The following is a 17,505-nucleotide window of genomic DNA, read 5'->3' as shown; positions in this document are numbered from 1 at the left end:
CTGCGTAGGGCTTCAATGGCTAGGTGGTAGTTGGAGGGATTGGTTATGTCGTACCCCTGTACAACAAGTGCGGCGCTACCTTTAAGGCTGCTACTAAGATGGATAAATTTGGCAGCGGTGGATAGGGATGGATTGTCGTGGACCGCGGTCTTGAATTTGGCCCAAAAATCGTAATAGGTGGAAAAATCCCCGCAGGTAAGCAGCTCTACTTTGCGGAGTTGTACATTCATGGTATCCGCAGCAGGGTATGGTGGTGATGAGCCTCCGGACATATGCAGTGGTGTTAGTAGGGTTATACTGTGGTGTGGAGGATGCGCTTATGTTGGTGCGAAGCCTATCCGCAAGTTCGGTTTCCTTGCGGACAAGATCGTCGAGGGCAAAGATGGTAACGGTTGCGGTTGGTTCCATTTCGTCACCTTTGTGATCGCGCCAGTAGATGTCAAAGGCATCCATAAGCTCTATGGCGTTCGGTTGGTTTTCGATGAAGCTTATGGCGTGTTCGTGGCGCTGTTGGAATGTCTCCAATGCTATTTCAATGGAGATCTTAGCGTTTCCCATGTCCTCGATTCGACGCTGGAGAGTGTGGAGCTGTACTGCCGGGTGAGCGTCCGAACGAAAGACGGTTGGGTAGTTGGAATTCGCCGAGTTGACCAGCCGCGTCAAATTTTTGATCGCGTTGGTCAAGCGTGCTTTGCAACCACGGAGCGTAGACATGATAGCCGTATCGTAGAGTGATACCACCTAAAAATGTCGTATATAATATGCTGTTGCCATGTAGGGTATACGATGAGCCATAGGCTAGTGGTGTGCGACTTCCGATCCTAGGTTCCCACCGGGACCCACTACGCCTTCCCTCCTACAAGCTGCACTAACCGCAAGGCGCTTAAGGAGCCTACATCCCAAAATGCGTGCGCGCAGGAGTGCCAGGGCAACTACCGCTATGGAGATTATACCCCTAGGATTGCTGCCACCAACCCTAAGGGTAACCCTGGTTCAGTCCTCTACATGTGGGATGCAATAGCCCCAGTCGTGACCCTCGCACATGAACCCTTGCACTCGCAAGCCCAACCCCCAGGCTCGAGTGCAGTGCCAGCCCACTGTTGATGGGCACGCGGCACGTCATGGGCAGCGTAGGGCAGCGAGTGCTCCTACGGGATCGCCCAGCGCACGACAACGGGCTCGGTTCGCCGATGCACCATTGTCGTGCACGTGTCGCTCCGAGTAGGAGCAACGGGCATCGGTGGGGGGACCCAGGGCCGACTGCCCGGATCCGGAGGGGCCCTGCGCTGGGCTAGTCGCCGGATGGCGGCCTAGCCCCTCCGAACCCTGCGGGCTCGATCCGAGGGTCCCTTCCCCCTGCCCCGACTCCCCCTTTGGGGGCCTCGGGGCTGCCCCCTTGATCCCACGCCCCAATGTGTTTCCTAGGGTGCAATGCGGTTACAAGGGTTTTACAATTAGGGTTTATCCTTAATACATCAATACACGACACGGCACGCACAAATATACACGACATAAGGTGGATCAATAAAGGGGCCAGTCATGGCTAGGTGGTTAAGTGGTTCTCGGCGACAGATGGATTAGGGCTGCGGTTCGGACCCCGTGAGCAGCCAGGGATAGGGTTGTTGCGGTGGTGTGGCGGTGCGGCTATCGAACGAGGCGGAATATAACACGACACCACGAATAATGCGAATAAGAGACTGGTCCGAAATCAGGAGAGTGACGAAAGAAAAACTGGAACCCCGACTGCTCGGTGCCAGCCCTTATATATTGCGGCCGCGTGGGAGCGCTACCGTAATACATTGCCACTGGCAATGTTTCCCACGCGGCGCGCGAGAACGGCGACCGGCTGGCTGGGAAAGTCGTGCCGGGCACGACAAAGATTAAACACCCTCACTAATTTAGGGCCCATAGCGTCCTTTTTTGGTTTTTGAGGATGTATTGACAGCTTCGACGAAGAATATGATAAAATTAAATGGATAAAATAACATTTTCAAGCTCTACTCTACCAAAAATCTCGCGAGTTTCCGAGAAACCAGAAACATCTGTTTTGAGGGAAGCTTGAACTGATACCCTGTTGTTGATCTGTAGGCAATCATGAACTCACGTTGTACCTCATGAAGCTTTGGAAAGAAGCGGGAAAAGAAGCTGCAGAGGTCAGAAGAAAAATATTCGCCATGTTCTCCTAAACTTTTCCAGATTCAAAACGAAGATTACCATCATGCAGAGTACTGATGGAACAGTTATTGCATCGAGAAAGAAGGCCTAGAAATTCTATTTGTACTAGCACTGCAACGCTGGATAGCTGAAGAAAGTCCTGCGCACCTTTTCTGCTAGATAATGTAACTAGAGCGATACGGATAAGTTTAGCAACATATGGTCTCGAGGACCAGTTGAGAGTTGGACAAATACTGTTCACAGATTTCAAGAAACAGTTGATTTGCAATAACATGTACGATCGTTATTGCCTAACTGCAATGTTGAAGGAAAAAACGACATGGTTCTTAGTGTAGTAAAATCACTACCTTGCTAAACATATGGGAAACAGCAAGGCAAAGTAGAGTAACCATATTATGTTCGTACAAAATATAGACATGAACTAAAATTTGGGCGAATAATATCATCGACGCCATCATCTTAAACGAGAATGAACCGTTTTTACTTCCGAAGACCTGTGTATGCGGTAGATGTCAACTCTCGAAGTTCAGCCGTCAATGCATTGCTGATAGGGAACATTCCTCGCTGAAAGTCTAAAGTTGTCTGGAAACTGCATTCGATTACGACCACCGCTATGTTTTCCCCGACATGAAGATACGGAGAATTCAAAAAATTCCACACCAACAGAAGACCAACATGGAATGTTTGAAGGACAAACAATACAGAAAGGAATTCTGCCAAAGGCTCAAAAGTGCAGTACGGATCAAGAAAAAAGTTAGTTATTCCTACTCTTTCAATAATTTTATTCAAGACGTTGCAAAGAAAATGCTCTCGATTTTAAAGCCAAGGAGGAAGTTCGCTTTCGCATTTGCGGAGACGAGATCCACATATTACAAAGTAGTTGAAAAGTTCGACTTTCAATGAACCTCGGCATAGTTGAATATAGCATCAAGTTTGATTGATGATCCTCTGATCGGAAGAACCATTCGAGATATACAGGTTGGTCGTTTAAATTGTAGATTGAATATCGCTCTTTTCAGGTTCTGAAGAAGGCGATATAGCCGAAACGTTAGCCAATAAATTTATTTAACAACCTCGTGTACAGCTTATCAAACTCGATACGAGATCCACATACAATTTTATATGTGCACTGTTGCTACTGCTGATCTCAGTCAAAAGAAACGCCTGAAGAGGAATCTGCGTCATTAGATGAAACATGATCGCAAGAGTGAATGGGTGTCAAGAGCAAAGAAGTTTGAAAGGGAGTGAGGAGTAATGAACCTGTGGAAGCTTCCGCTCTACCAGGGCAGTATACGACCAAATAAAGAATTGTTCACCTAGTATCGCGCTTTTTCGACTGTCCTGTACTGAATCTTGGCATGCTGAATACGTAGCTATTTGTTCATGTCCTTGAACTGTAGGGCGGGTGTGGTGTAGCGGTTAAAGGTTCCGCTTCCTGCACGATCGATCGGAGGTTCGAATCCGCCCTAGTGCTCACCAAGCCTTTCATCCCTCCGAAGTCGATAAATCGGTACTAGACTTGTCTGGGAGGATAAAAACACTGATTTGACACATTGGCTAGCCATTGCAAGTCATTGTATAGATCAGATACACGTTCGTAAACCTCAAACGAATCTGAATTGAAGTGAACGTGGGGGCGCATCCCAAGCGGATTGATTAACGCCAGAAACTTTATCCTTTATCCTTGAACTGTAGCCAAGATTTGTACAGGTATTTATTAACAGCTAAGGTTTCGGCGTTTTCGCTTTTGTCAGAGCTTGGGGAAAACCAAACCCATCAGTGATTTATTCTCTCAAGAGCCTTTTCACCCTACAGAATTCATATAAATGGTAGTTAAACTCAAACAGCAACACAACGGCTAATTGCCTTGCCTTGATTGCCTTGACTCCCGTTGATCTTCGAACTGGTCGGGCGGGCGCCAGTAATTCTTCCATTTGTCCCGATCGCGTGCCAGAGTAGCCCAGTGGTTCCTCCTTTCGCGTAGGACACGAAGAGCATCATATTTTTCTTTCAAGGACTTCGTGAAGAAATCTGAGCATCGGGTCGGCGGTCTTCCTGTAGTGCGCTCAATATCGCGGGGAACCCAGTCGCTCACGGCTCTGGTCCAACGGTTGTCATCAAAGCGCATCACGTGTCCGGCCCACCTTATTTTACTTTCCTTGGCAAACGCGGCGGCGTCTCTAATCTTCGATCGCTGACGTAGGAGGGAACTTCGAATCCCGTCCCTCACTTGCGTGAAACGGGATACTCCTAGCATCACTCTCTCAATTGCGCGTTCAATGACGCTCACCGCGTTTTCTTCCTGCTTGCGAAATGCCCAGGTTTCCGAAGCATAGGTCAAAGCAGGAAGTACGGTGGTGTTGAAGAGGTGAGCACGGAGCCGGGTGTTCCTGGTCTTCTTCACTACATCCTCGATGCTCTTGTACGCTTCCCAAGCCGCTCGTCTCCTCCTGCCCAGCTCGGGGTCAGGTCGTTCATCATGTTCAGTTCCCGACCCAGATAAACGTAGCTGGTGCATTCGGATATGTTCGTTCCGTTGAGCGTGAATGGGGCATCCGAGACCCATCCGTTGCGTATGAACATCGTCTTTTGTAGATTCAGCTGAAGGCCGATGCATCCACATGTTTCGTCGAATTCGGTCAGCATTCGTTCCGCTTGGCTGATGCTAGGTGTTACCAGTACGATGTCATCAGCAAAGCGCAAATGGTGTAGTTGCCGACCATCAACCTTCACTCCCATGTCGTCCCATTCCAACTTTCGCATTGCGTTCTCGAGGGTGGTTGTGAATATTTTGGGTGAAATTGTATCACCCTGTCGGACCCCCCTCTTCACGTCAATGATGATGTTCTTGTAGAATGGCGAAATTCCGATCGTGAAGTTACTGTACAACTCTCGAAGTACCTTTATATACTGAGTAGGGACGCCTTGGTTGTCCAAGGCTTCCACGACCGCTTCCGTCTCAACCGAATCGAAAGCCTTCTTTAAGTCGATGAAGGTGAGACAGAGCGGCATCTTGTAATACCTCGATGAGTTTCGAAACAGTGTGAATGTGGTCAATCGTGCTGAATCCTTTTCGAAACCCTGCTTACTCGCATGGCTGTCCTTCATCCAAGACTTTTTCAATCCTATTAAGGATTACTCTTGTAAAGAGCTTGTAGATGACGGACAGTAGGCAGATTGGGCGATAATTGCCGATGTCATGTGGATCTCCCTTTTTATACAACAACACGGTCTTGCTGGTCTTCCACTGTTTAGGAACCTTGCATTCCGACAGATAACGTGTAAAGAGCCTCGCCAGGGTGTTGATGAATACTGGCGGAAGGCTCTTCAGGTGTTCTGGTCTTATTCTGTCGGGACCGGGTGCCGTACGATTTCTTACCGACATGATAGCATGTCGTATTTCGGACAGGAGAACCTCTGGAATGACTTGTCCATCTTCCTTCAGATGGTGAGGAGGCAAGTGGACATGGCTGTCGAAGAGATCAGAGTAGAAGTCGTAGATGATTTTCTCCATCCCCCTTCTCGATGCAATGGCTGTTCCCTTTGGGTTCCGGAGAGCAGTCATCCTCGTCTTGCGACTGGCGAAGTCTCGACGGGCATAGCGGATGCTTTTCCCCGCCTCTGCAGCTTCAGCCAGCACTTCTGCTCTTCTCTCTTTAAGGTCTTCCTTTATCGCCTCTCGGCAAAGCCTTGCGAGCTCGGACGTGAGTTCTTGGTTCCCTGCGGCTCGTGCTGCTCCACGCTGGCGTATCAGCTCAAGAGTTTCAAGAGACAGGCGCCTCCTGGTGGTTTTAAAACTCTAAGCCTTCTCCGCGCAGTCGTGAAGGTGTTCGACAAGCCGGTCATATTCCTCGTCGATGTTGTCCATTGCAGAATCTTCCCAAAAGCCGGCTAGCGTAGCGAAGAGATCCCAGTTGATGGTAGTCCTGGGATTTCTCTCTCTGAACTTGGCGGCTTTCTCTGCTCTCCTTGTGAAGGAAAATCTTCCTCGGAGGAGGCGATGGTCCGATCCCGTATAGAACTTTGGTACAATACCGACGTCCGTCAGGCAGAACCTTTTATTGACGATGATGTGGTCTATTTCATTACGGTACCCTCCACCGGGTGACTCCCACGTCCAGCGTAAAGAAGAGGGCTTCTGAAATTGCGAGTTCCCATGGATGGTCTTAGTCGTCATGATGAACTCGGAGAGCCTCTCTCCCTGGTCATTCCATTGTTGGCCGTGGGTCCCGATGTGAAGTTCCTCCGGCGTTCTTCTTGGGCCAACCTTAGCGTTGAAATCGCCAACTATGACCTTGTAGAAGGCATGATCTTCTTGGTAGAACTTCTCCAGGTCCATATAGAAAGCTTCGACTTCTTCTTCTTCGTAGCTTGATGTTGGAGCGTAAACGACGAAGATAGTCAAAGCTGGTATTGGACCACATCTTCTCATCCGCAGACGTCCGATTCGGGTCGTAAGTTGTTCAGAAGAGTCGATGTTCTTTGCCATACTCGTGTTGACGAGGACGCCAACTCCACCAACACCTCTACTGTCGCATGTTCCTAAGAACAGTTCTTCTCCAGTTTCATATACGGCGTTGAGAGGGTGACGTCGTCTCGTCTCGGTCAGTCCGATGACGTCGTACTTGATCTTCTTGGCTTGCATCATCAGATCTTCGATGGCCGCTTCCGATGCAAGCGTACATGCGTTATAAGTACAGATCGCCATCCTAGTCCTTTTCCGTTTTGGTAGCCTACATGACTCCTGCAACCCCTTCCTACTTGGCGCTACCGTACCAGGCTTTCCTCCGGAATCAGGAGACTCTTTTCTATTACTGTGTTTTGCTTAAAAATTTTAAAACCCATGGGCAGGTTGCAAGCCTCTAGTCCCATGAGTTTCTGGGAGAACTCGTTTCGTTCTCCCGGTGTGGACATGTGGAGCTTATTTGTTGGAGGCGACTCCAAAACGCCTCCCTTGCACCTCCCAGTCACTTGATTGCAGGCTTTTGGCCGGACCGACGTGCGGGATACAAGGATGTCATGAGTCAGTCCTGGCTCAGCAGAAACAGGGAGTCCATCCCCTGAATCCACCTGCGTCTCTGGGCAAGCGCAAGGTCGCTTTTGGTCCGCGATTAGCCTATCCGCCACCCGGGGACGCGCCAAGTAGCCTCGCGACTAACCGGCTGTGATCCCTCTAGTGAGGGAGATCCGTGGCATCGGCTAATGCTTACCCCATTTGCTAGATGTGGCAACGCAACAGCCCACCACGCACCACAATTACGAGTCACAACGGTTTCTTATAGGCACTTGTTTTTTTTTTTGGGAAATTGTTCACCTGTTCTCAACACTGACAGCGAAAAACGCTATAGGTGAGACAACCATGCTGAGACAATTTGGAGGGAGATTTTCAACGTCTTTCCGAACCAAAAAGCACAAAAGTCCCTGAATTCGAGCATACACAACGACCGACATGCAGCATGATCACCGAGGGATCACGGCGCGAGTCGGAGGTTCTGGTCTGTATCTAAAAATTGCAGAATAAAAAGTCCGGCAGAGATTATGGCATTAGTGTGGAAATACTGGAATCTCTTCCTCGGTCTGAGAATCTTGAGGTTATGGAAATCATCCATTTAATAGGAAGCCACAAAAGAAAACCTCTCGGAGATTCGCTATTATATTTCTACTCCACTAAACGTTATATGTCACGAAAACAAAACCAATCGAGGAATTTTTGCTGCAAAAGTACAAGGTCTTGAAGTGGATCACCCTGAACTGGCCTATAAAACATCGCGAAGAAACCATCTGTAATTACGAAGGTGGCTTTATTTCTAGTCGATCTACGATCACCAATTGTATATTGTCAGGAGATTAATCGAAGTGCGGCAGCGACATCCAAAGTTTGAGCAGTTATCCTTCCTGAACTTTAAAGCCGCTTTCGACTCCTCATCGACGCCGTCTTCTCAACTCACTCCGCCCCGATGGTATTCCGAGAGAGTTCGTTCGAATGACTGAGGCCATGAATCGAAGAACAGGCTGCAGTGTGAACACCAGCCGGTGTACTTTATCGTTTGAAGTTGAGACTGGAGTAATACTAGGGGTTCGTCGCTTGATCTTTCCTTTCCAACTTTGTCGTCGAATATATCCTGTTGATGTGGCTTTTGCACTATATATTTGGACGTCCACTGATCAACATCGAGTACACCAACGATGTTGTAATATTCGCTTCGAACACTGCCAATCTGCAACATGTCGTCGACCTTCTTTGGAAACTAGCTGCAGCTTACGGTTTACGACTCCGTCCTCATAAATGTAAGCAGATATTGGCCCGTCGAGAAACCTCAATCGAAATCAGTATGAATAAATGAGCGCAGCTACTTAAGAGTCTTCTGATTATATTCTATCATATTCATACATTGCTATGAATAACTATAATATGACACCTGGTCCTGACAAAGTCAAACATGGATATCTTGTGAACATAAGGTCAGTTTTAATCATCATCCTGATAAGGGTTTTCAAACCTTACCTGTCGGAATGCGAGGTTCCCGACCTGTAAGCGCCAGCAAAACCATATTGTTGTAAAAGGTACAAGAGGTATCTGCACGACATGCATCTATCGTGTTTTCTGCTAGTTGCCTACCAATTACAAGCTCTTTACGAGAGAAATTCCAACCGGAATCGCAAGGACTTTAGATGGGAAATGCGAGAGAGCATAGGTTCTCCAATTCAAAAGCAGTCCATAGTTCCTCGATTCTATGGTAGTGGGTGGCTTGAGACTTAGGGTATTTTATCACCCTAATTGAACAGACCAAAAGCGGTGGTTCAGTGGAATGTTTATTAAGTGAATACAGTGAGTGCCAGCAAATAGGATTCAATGAAAAGAGTGGGCACAACCGCACACTTGGACGGTACAAATCGTGATTGCAGCCAAATAACCATAACGGCCAACGGTACCTTATACCACGCCCCCTATCTATCATCGGGGTCGATGATACTGCCGCGGGCGACAACAGAACAAAACAAATTCTAGTTCGACAGGTCTTTTCCTTCGTGCGGCTCGACTGTTGCGAAGTTTGTGGAGGGGCGTGGCTGACGTTGTTGATAGTGGCATGAGTTCGGCTTGGTGCGGGTGAATTGATGACGGCTTGTGGCTTGTTGACGATGACGGCGTTGAGATGGTAGTTACTTCTTGTATGGTCGCTTCGTGGGAGGCTGCAGTTTTTTGGAGCAGCAAAGCAAGAAATTGTGGCCAAGACCACAACTTCCACACTTCACTCCACATACGTCCTCCTGTGCCGTTTTTAGGCAGAGGAGGCACATGTTTAGCTTTGTGACCTGTGATGTTTTTGAGATTGGATTCGGGAACCGTGGACATCTCCCGGAATGGTGATTGTCACGATTCTCGTCCACAGTGCAAAATAGGCAGCTGAACTTCGGAGCGGTTCTTTCCAGAAACGTTTGGCAGGCCTTTTCGAGATTGTCGAGGCCAGGGAGCAGATGATGCAGTAGTGTGGCGATGTCGCATCTGTCCAGATCGTCCAGGAGAGTATAGCATCAGCGGAAGAAGACATGATATTGTGTCTCTTTGATGCTTTTTCACCAATATTTATACGTGTTCAGATAGTCTGTATCTTGAACCCACCCTCAACGAATAGCCTAGATGTAAGTTTCACTGCTCTTGATGGTGCGCCAAAGTGCTTTTGAGTGCGTAATAACAAGTTGTAATTGACTGCGGGCACCCGAGAAGGTACATCGTTGTAATTGGAGAACTTTGTCCAAGACGATGATATTTTCGAGCGAGCCGACTTGGTTAATATGCTTTTGTGCATACGTGTGTGAACATAATTGATAACATGTACATACAATGGATAATGAACAGATATTAACTTTGTACATTTTCTCGTATTGGAACACGAGATCAAACCCATATCACCCGTATCACTGTGAAATACAAAGCTCGCACCTATATAATTTGCGGCACTTTTGATCTTTTGATCTCTGGATTATTTCTGCTTTGCGGTCTAAGCCGCTCAGCCCGCTCGGTAAGCCAACTGATTTTTGCTTGCTTGTGGCTGCATGGTATCAGCTGACCGTTGAATCGGTTGCTGACCAGCGCGCTCAGGCTGTTTCCGCTGCAAGCAGCTCCATGCCGTCACAGTGTTTTGAGAATGTGGAGCAAGCATTTTGCTACGTAAAGGTCCTGCTATGTAGGTTAGGTAGGTTAGGGCTTAGGGCAGCAAGCATTAGTGTAAAGATAGTTGCGGCCACAGCCAGCTTCCAGTGGTTTGTGAAAGTTTGTTTTGTGTAGGGGACTCACGTCCGGCATACTTATGTCCGCGAACCACTGGTGACTCAAGCTAGCTGTGTGAGACTGGTGGTCGAAGATTGAGGAGTTTTGCATATGTATGTGGTAGTACAGGTTACCTGTTAGCACGATTTTGTTGTGACCACACTGGAGTACACATTCTTCCGTACCTGGTTATTTTTGTTTGCTCCACAGCTGAGTGTGAACTGCTGTTCGCATAAGGCTGTGACCAACATTTGTTTCGGAGACTCGCAGGTTAACGTTAGTTCCGCACCTGTTGGAGAATTGTAGCACCCGGTAACATTTGTAGCTGTTTCTAGAGGTAGATTTGTATCGCTGTTATTTCAAAATGTACTAATTGAGCCTTCTGGGCACAGGCAGTTGTTTACTGAGTTGCTGCATTCGTACCTGATCCTGTTTATGCACTTATGAAATTGAGCTTGAGCTTCCCTGTAGGAGGTACACTCTGCTGCTACGCGAAAGTGTTCCGGAAGGGCAAATGAAGCGCCTTTCGATATCGCAAATCGTTGTTTGCGATGGTACTTGCGGGTTTCTGCATTGAAATCACAGTGACGTTAAATACGTCCGTTTTTACCAGCGCATACGGGGAAAACGATTGGGTGAATAATCGTGTCTTGTTGAAAAGGTTCACTTCTATTTCCAACTTAATTTCGGGACTCCAGTGAGGACATCTGGTCACTTCGTACACCCGTTTGGTTATAGGTATTTGTGCAACTCTATAAAAGGTGCAAGCTGCTTGTGGCATGAAACACCCGCACAGCAGTCCCCCGCAGCTACTGAAACATCCAGAGTATCCTGGATATTTTGCTGCCGATTTCAAGTCTGGGATTGTCTCGTTCGCACTGATGGTCTCGCACATTTGTGTAGTACAAGAGCCAGCTTGAGCACATCGCTTTATATGATAGACATGCGTTCTTGTCATTCTTGTAAAGCTCTCGGTGGCTTTGGCACATTTGAATTCCACTGTTTTTTTTTTGACAAATTTGGCTGTGCCCACTGTCTTATTTCCGTGGAAAATTTCAATGCATAGCACTGACTGTAACTTGTTGAAGTACAACTCTCTGTTGTATTCGTAATGGCACCGAGTTTTTCCATTGCAGATTAGATCTGCGTTGTGTCGCATGTAACCATGCTGGCATCCCTGTGCACTTGTAATTACTGCGCAAATTACGGCGCAAATTATAACTGCTGATGAACCAGGAAGAGGAGCTAGTTCGAAAGTGTTCGCTGGAATAGCTGAACAAGTTGGTTGACTACACTCTCGCCTACTAACCATCGCACGTTTGGCTTTTCTCGCTAGCTGGGATGTAGCACAAATAAGGATGATTGACATTATCGTTATCAAGTAGACCATCACTGCCACAGTAGTTATGGCGCCAGCTGGCCAACAGTGTGGATTTCCTAAGAGACTTTTTGTGAGGAGATAATGATGGTCACAAAACTCAGGTCTCTCGCACGTTATTGATTGCTCTTGAGTGCTGTTATATTGTAAACTACGCAAACGGACCTTAACCTTGTCATTGGTTGGAGAAATTAGAAGAGGAAAACTCAGATTCTTGTGATCTGAGAAAATCTTGCATTCATTGTTGATGAAGCAAAGTTCGAAAGGCTGGCCTAGTGGTATTATTCTGACCACACCTTTGTTCCATAAGACATTTGGTGTTAGTGTTTTTGTAGCTAGGCTTGGGGATATCAGGCAAAGGAATGATAATATCGTAACATTAACAAGGAATGATAATATCACAACATTTAAGCTTATGGAAATAGAGCTCTGTGTGTTATCCAATTCTTCTTCGAATTCCTTCATGACATCATATGCTCGCGTTTTTGATGCGCGGGTCAAGATCTGTCTTTTGTTGCTTGTTGAGGGAGGTGCCTCACAGGTTGTATTGTCGCTGTTCCGGACTTTTGCGGAGCTTCGTATTTCTAAAGGAAAAAATTTATTGAGCGGACGTTGGATGATCCGATGATTTGGCATAAGGATTTTTGCTGGTCTTATTAAGCCATCCGCAGAGATCATGACCTCCACTACTTTGCCGTACGGCCAATTTCCTCTAGGTACTACATCTTTCTCGATTAGTCCTATCTCTCCGAGCTCCGGATCTGTTCTTTTCAGATGTCTTGGTTGTTTGTAGTTCATTTTATCATTTTCTCGAAGAGATATCAAGTGTTGAGACTTCCAAGATTCTCAAAATTTTTCTGCAATCGTTTTGGAAAAACGGATTGCTTCCAGCGCTTGTTTTTCAGTTTGTATAAGCGTAGGATTATGTACTGGATCTGTTAGATCGTGCAATGCACTTCCATTTGAGATGGAATACTTGATGTTTCCTTGCAAGAAATCAATGGGGCGAAGCAGAAGTTTTGTGATGTCATCAGTATCGCATTTTGTAAGCGGTCTCGTGTTGGGAATTGCTTCAATTCTTGTCAGCACCGTACACATCTCAGGGAAGTTTAACTTCCTTCGTCCTATTGACTTGTTTAGAGCCTTTTTCACTGATCCTGCTAGTCTTTCCCATACGCCTCCCATCCATGGTGACGCTGGAGGGTTGAAGATCCAGTTTATTCGTTCGTTTGCGCAGTAGGTCATAAGAGAGCTACCTGTTTTGTTATCTTTTTTGAATATTACTTCTATGATGCGCTCACCACTTTTTAGGTTTGAGCCACAATCACTGCGCATGATCTTTGGCACACCTCTACGCGACACAAAACGTATAAAGCTTTCTAAGTATGCTCCTGTTGATAAGTTTTAAAAACTTCGAGGTGTACTGCTCTTGTCGTTAGGCACGTGTATAAGCACACATACATTTTTCCTTGGGTTTTCGAAGTGAATGTCCCCATGAAGACAAACCCAGTGTTTTGGAACGGTTTTGAGACCAGGACTCGATCTCTTGGAAGTGGTGGCATTATTGGAGCCCCAAGGGGAGTCCTTGGTACTTTTTGCATGTTGTGCATTTGCCCAAATACTTTTTGAAGGCACAGGCAAGGCGCGGAATCCAGAATCTTTGGCGTACAATAGTCAAAGTATGATCTTTCTCACAGTGTGCGTTTGCATTGTGAATTTTGAGCAGGATTAGTCGAACCAATTCGGACTCTTTGATGATGAAGATAGATGATTTTGTATCCAAGGGAAGATACGCATTTTGTAAGCGTGATTCATGACGAATTATCCCTCTGTGGTCTTGGATTACTTTCTTGTCACGAAATTGTTTCGTAAGATCTTCAAGTGTATAATGACTTTATTCGGTGGCTATCAGAATTTCCTCGGCGAGTTCCATATCTGACGATGTTATTTCGCTATCAGAATCAAAATCATTAACCTTTTTGAGGCTCATAACAGTAGATCTACCTTTTTCCGTAGATAATGACCACTGCTTGAGAACTTTCCCAACTGTTGCCATTGTTCGCAATGCTTTTTTGAGTGTGGAAAATCGCGTCAAATCCATAAGATCATTCCAAGTCTTTTTTTTAACTTTAGCAATTACGTTTATGGAAATCGCACACTCTTCTTTTGTGTTGGCCACTTCTGCGATTGTATCGGTGGACCTTAACGGCCATATGCCTGTGCTTTGTTCTAACTAGCGTGGTCCTCTCACCCAGTCATGATTATTGATTTCTTGACTTGTAAGACCACGAGTACCAGCATCAGCTGGGTTGTGTGAAGTATCAACATAGAAGAAACCTGAGGGAATTCCATCTGTTTTGAGTTGGTCTCGCAGCTTGTTTATGGGTAGTTTTTTTTTGTTGATTTCAACCACCACAAAGCTATTTCGCTATCTGAGACGATAGAAATCTGTCCGATATGTCCATACATGTTGGATATTACTGATCTGCCAAGGCGTATTGCCATGAGAAAACCAACTAGTTCTAGTCTTGGAATAGTTTGCCGGCACCTTTTTGGGGTTCCGGCATTCCCTTGTATGCTGCCGTTAAACCATTGACCGGAACTATATGATATATATACAACATTTTTTCTGCCCTCCTATAGTAGCACTCACCACCTGGTTAAACACTACTGTATACCATTCGTTAACTAACCTACAAAAATATCTAAGATAACCGACGAATCCGAGACTTATAATAACGAGCTCGAATCAAACACGCGTCGTAAACGCACCGCAGGCGTTAGTCTGTTCCTCGACATGCGATCTTGCCTCCCATGATTCTGCCCTCATCTGGCTGCAACAGTTAGCAGTTGCTTTTAAAAGGTTCAATCTATATGACGAAAATGAGAACTTCCTAGGTAATTCTGTAGATGCCCTTGATCATCCGTTAATTCTTCGCACTCATGTTCTTGTTGTTATGCTCTATTCTCAGCCGGATAATTAATTATTTCGAAAGGTGGAGAACTACTGGAACATGTTCTGTAGTGCGGTAAAATTAAATCTTCGTAGGAACAAGAAACGATTATTTATTAGTTTCTCCTCTTCTAACTAGTACAGCTAAACATTCTCACATCTCACGAAATTGACGATTTTGAGATTTCCCCACGAATAGATAGGAGAAGGAGTGTGACTCAGAAGCATGAGCGCAATCACACTCATTTCCTCCTAATAAGTCAGAAAAGGACCTCTGAAAATACCTTGTCCAGTCTCTCCAACGATGCAACCCACTACGGGTACTAAAACGAGGTCAGCCCACTATGCGTCTGCGATTGTGTAGAGCGGACTGCTTCTGTTCCTTATTTGAAATATACTAGTTGGATTTCGAACTCTAGACGATGGGAGGGTTGCTCGCGTCCCATCGCGTATTAAGTTACATCGTTTGGGAGACGGAATTAGACATGGCTCTTTCATACACTCTTTCTGAATTACTTGGGAGAATTGAGCGTGATCACGCTCATAGTCGTGAACTACACCCTTACTGCTATCTATTCGTGGACAGATTTCAACATCAACAGTCTCTTCAGGAGGAATAAACTCAATCACCTAGTTATTTTTGATTGGACTTCGATTTGGTGCTTGAAATATTCAAAAGCACATAATAACTATGTGATGAAAAGAAGGCATCACCAGCGTCCATCTATTTTGAAGATAGTCATCCTTACAAGATAAGAAGCAAGAAAAATACAAAGCTGTACTAATTAAAAGAGGGGGAGCAAGCCAGTGATCCTAACTATTCAACATTTCTTGAAAGTTTCATTATTATTTACATTATTATTATTTTATTTTTTTTCATTATTATTTTTTTATTACATTATTGTCCCGCGCAACATGTTCTATTAGTCACTCATCTCCTGAAATAGTTAATTCGTCCATTTGAGGATAGAAATAACGATTACCGATTTCATGGCATGCTGCCCATAAATATCTATCCGCAAAGCTTTACATATGCTCAGCAATAAATATATCCAGCCGGGTTGTCACCATGCGCTTTTGAGTGGAATGAGGCAAACAGGGACGAGAAAAAGAAGATGCGTTGCATTCACCCGGTTGAACACGTTTTACACATCTAGCAATTGCATTTTGTATTGTGCAATGACTATATTCGTTTGCCAGGAACGTATATTCATTTCGAAATTGGAAATATATTGCTCACATCTTTCTTGAATGAAAAGAATTTGTATTAGGAAGCTTGTAATGATGCATATTTTAATCAACTCTTCGCTTTGGAAATGTTCGGTAAAGGTCATACCTTTTTGTTTATTTTGTACTTCTACTATTGTTCTGTGGAGACTAGTTAGACGCTGAATATGTGCTTATAATCTAATATTTTTCTGAGAATTTTTGATGCAGCGTAGCAGTGTTAATCCTCAGCCAGGACGTCTAAATAGAATGTTTGTAAAACAAGTTTAAATAAGTAGTTTAGATAGAAGTAATCGAAAAATTCCAATTCATGGCACTGATCATAGTATTTTCTGTCGTGTATTACCGCAAGAGAACATCCAAATTTCTCGTTTCTTCAAATAAAATCCCGAAGGGAGTGAAGCGACGGACTCTTATGGCAATCATTTTCTGAAAATGTAGTATGGTGAACTCAGATTCCGCATTGTGCAGCTTCAGAATGACTTCGGCGTAGTTTTGAGTACATTTTTGACAGAACATTTCGATTTATGATGCGATGTCGCGTAAACACGTTGCGTGGAAGGCGATGCAGTTTCCAGCCGTTTGCAGATGACTATAAGGAGATCTTCGAAGTGCAGTCGGCAGCTGGTTCCTAGCTTGAGGATGAAACAAGCGCGAGGGTCCCGCCGCGCAGACGTCCGCTGTAGGCTCACCATAAATAGTGGATTATAGGAAAGAGACCATTTTAGAAAGATTTTTTCACCGCAAAGGGTAAGAACGAGCTAACGTATGCTTGAAGTAATAGATGAATTTGATCAATGGTTAGATAGTTGTTATTGAAGTCTTTGACTTACTTGACCTAATCGGCGGGCGGGTTTTACGGCCTAACGCGGCTATCCGCATTTTCGCCGGGGTCTGCCGTCCTTGGTGATATCCGAACCCGTCTTGTTCGATCTTCAGCTAACGTTTGCTCTTCCATCGCTATTCCATAAGCGGCCGTCCCCAATGAACTGCCTTTCAACGCCAATTGTCCTCACATCTTCCTTTATCACATCAGTCCAAAACTTTCTTTATGATCAGATGGCCTTTTCCACTTAGGATCTGGAAGTATCCTCAGGACAACTTGGAAGTTGAACAAGACGATCAGACGGTCTTCTCATCAACTGAGTAAAGATGCGAAGACGTTTTCCGAGACTGCTTCAGAAACCCAGGCAAAATGTTGAAATTTTCCACGTTGTTATTCGCCGGTACATCATATCCACTTCTGAGTAAAGTTCTTCGTTATGGCATACCATCGGCCAAAAGTTGCCCAACAGTTGTCTAAACAGCTTTCTCTCCATGCAGTCAGGCTCATCCATCACCGTCGACGGCGCTGCCCAAGTCTCCGATCCCCACATTATGATAGGACGAATTGCGGATAGGTAGACTTGCAACTCGACTTCATTGGCAATGGGGGTCGACTGCAGGCACTTGGTTAACAAGATGAATGCCGAATTAGCTTTAGCGCATTTTTTTTTTGAGTAT

At 45.5% G+C, this 17,505-nt stretch overlaps 7 protein-coding genes across 7 annotated transcripts; 1 reads left to right on the top strand and 6 right to left on the bottom strand.

Annotated features, from left to right (window-relative positions):
• Positions 1 to 228: 228 nt before the first annotated feature.
• RB195_025491 (uncharacterized protein) lies at positions 229 to 735 on the top strand (the record flags this gene model as incomplete). The annotated part of the gene is made up of 1 exon (XM_064213658.1): positions 229 to 735. One exon carries the CDS (start codon positions 229 to 231, stop codon positions 733 to 735), a length of 507 nt encoding a protein of 168 aa, XP_064069539.1.
• A 3,298-nt stretch (positions 736 to 4,033) lies between these two features.
• On the bottom strand, positions 4,034 to 4,432 carry RB195_025490 (uncharacterized protein; the record flags this gene model as incomplete). Its single annotated transcript, XM_064213657.1, has 1 exon — positions 4,034 to 4,432. One exon carries the CDS (start codon positions 4,430 to 4,432, stop codon positions 4,034 to 4,036), a length of 399 nt encoding a protein of 132 aa, XP_064069538.1.
• Positions 4,433 to 4,578: 146 nt separating this feature from the next.
• On the bottom strand, positions 4,579 to 5,187 carry RB195_025489 (uncharacterized protein; the record flags this gene model as incomplete). Its single annotated transcript, XM_064213656.1, has 1 exon — positions 4,579 to 5,187. One exon carries the CDS (start codon positions 5,185 to 5,187, stop codon positions 4,579 to 4,581), a length of 609 nt encoding a protein of 202 aa, XP_064069537.1.
• Positions 5,188 to 5,260: 73 nt separating this feature from the next.
• Positions 5,261 to 5,740, bottom strand: RB195_025488 (uncharacterized protein; the record flags this gene model as incomplete). The annotated part of the gene is made up of 1 exon (XM_064213655.1): positions 5,261 to 5,740. The coding sequence occupies one exon, from the start codon at positions 5,738 to 5,740 to the stop codon at positions 5,261 to 5,263; it is 480 nt and encodes a 159-aa protein (XP_064069536.1).
• A 234-nt stretch (positions 5,741 to 5,974) lies between these two features.
• RB195_025487 (uncharacterized protein) lies at positions 5,975 to 6,883 on the bottom strand (the record flags this gene model as incomplete). The annotated part of the gene is made up of 1 exon (XM_064213654.1): positions 5,975 to 6,883. One exon carries the CDS (start codon positions 6,881 to 6,883, stop codon positions 5,975 to 5,977), a length of 909 nt encoding a protein of 302 aa, XP_064069535.1.
• A 4,048-nt stretch (positions 6,884 to 10,931) lies between these two features.
• On the bottom strand, positions 10,932 to 12,620 carry RB195_025486 (uncharacterized protein; the record flags this gene model as incomplete). The annotated part of the gene is made up of 1 exon (XM_064213653.1): positions 10,932 to 12,620. One exon carries the CDS (start codon positions 12,618 to 12,620, stop codon positions 10,932 to 10,934), a length of 1,689 nt encoding a protein of 562 aa, XP_064069534.1.
• A 48-nt stretch (positions 12,621 to 12,668) lies between these two features.
• On the bottom strand, positions 12,669 to 13,067 carry RB195_025485 (uncharacterized protein; the record flags this gene model as incomplete). Its single annotated transcript, XM_064213652.1, has 1 exon — positions 12,669 to 13,067. The coding sequence occupies one exon, from the start codon at positions 13,065 to 13,067 to the stop codon at positions 12,669 to 12,671; it is 399 nt and encodes a 132-aa protein (XP_064069533.1).
• Between the last annotated feature and the right edge of the window lie 4,438 nt (positions 13,068 to 17,505).

The sequence above is a fragment of the Necator americanus genome, chromosome X (assembly GCF_031761385.1).
Source record: "Necator americanus strain Aroian chromosome X, whole genome shotgun sequence".
NCBI lineage: Eukaryota > Metazoa > Nematoda > Chromadorea > Rhabditida > Ancylostomatidae > Necator > Necator americanus.
This window is presented reverse-complemented; position numbering and strand designations above follow the sequence as displayed.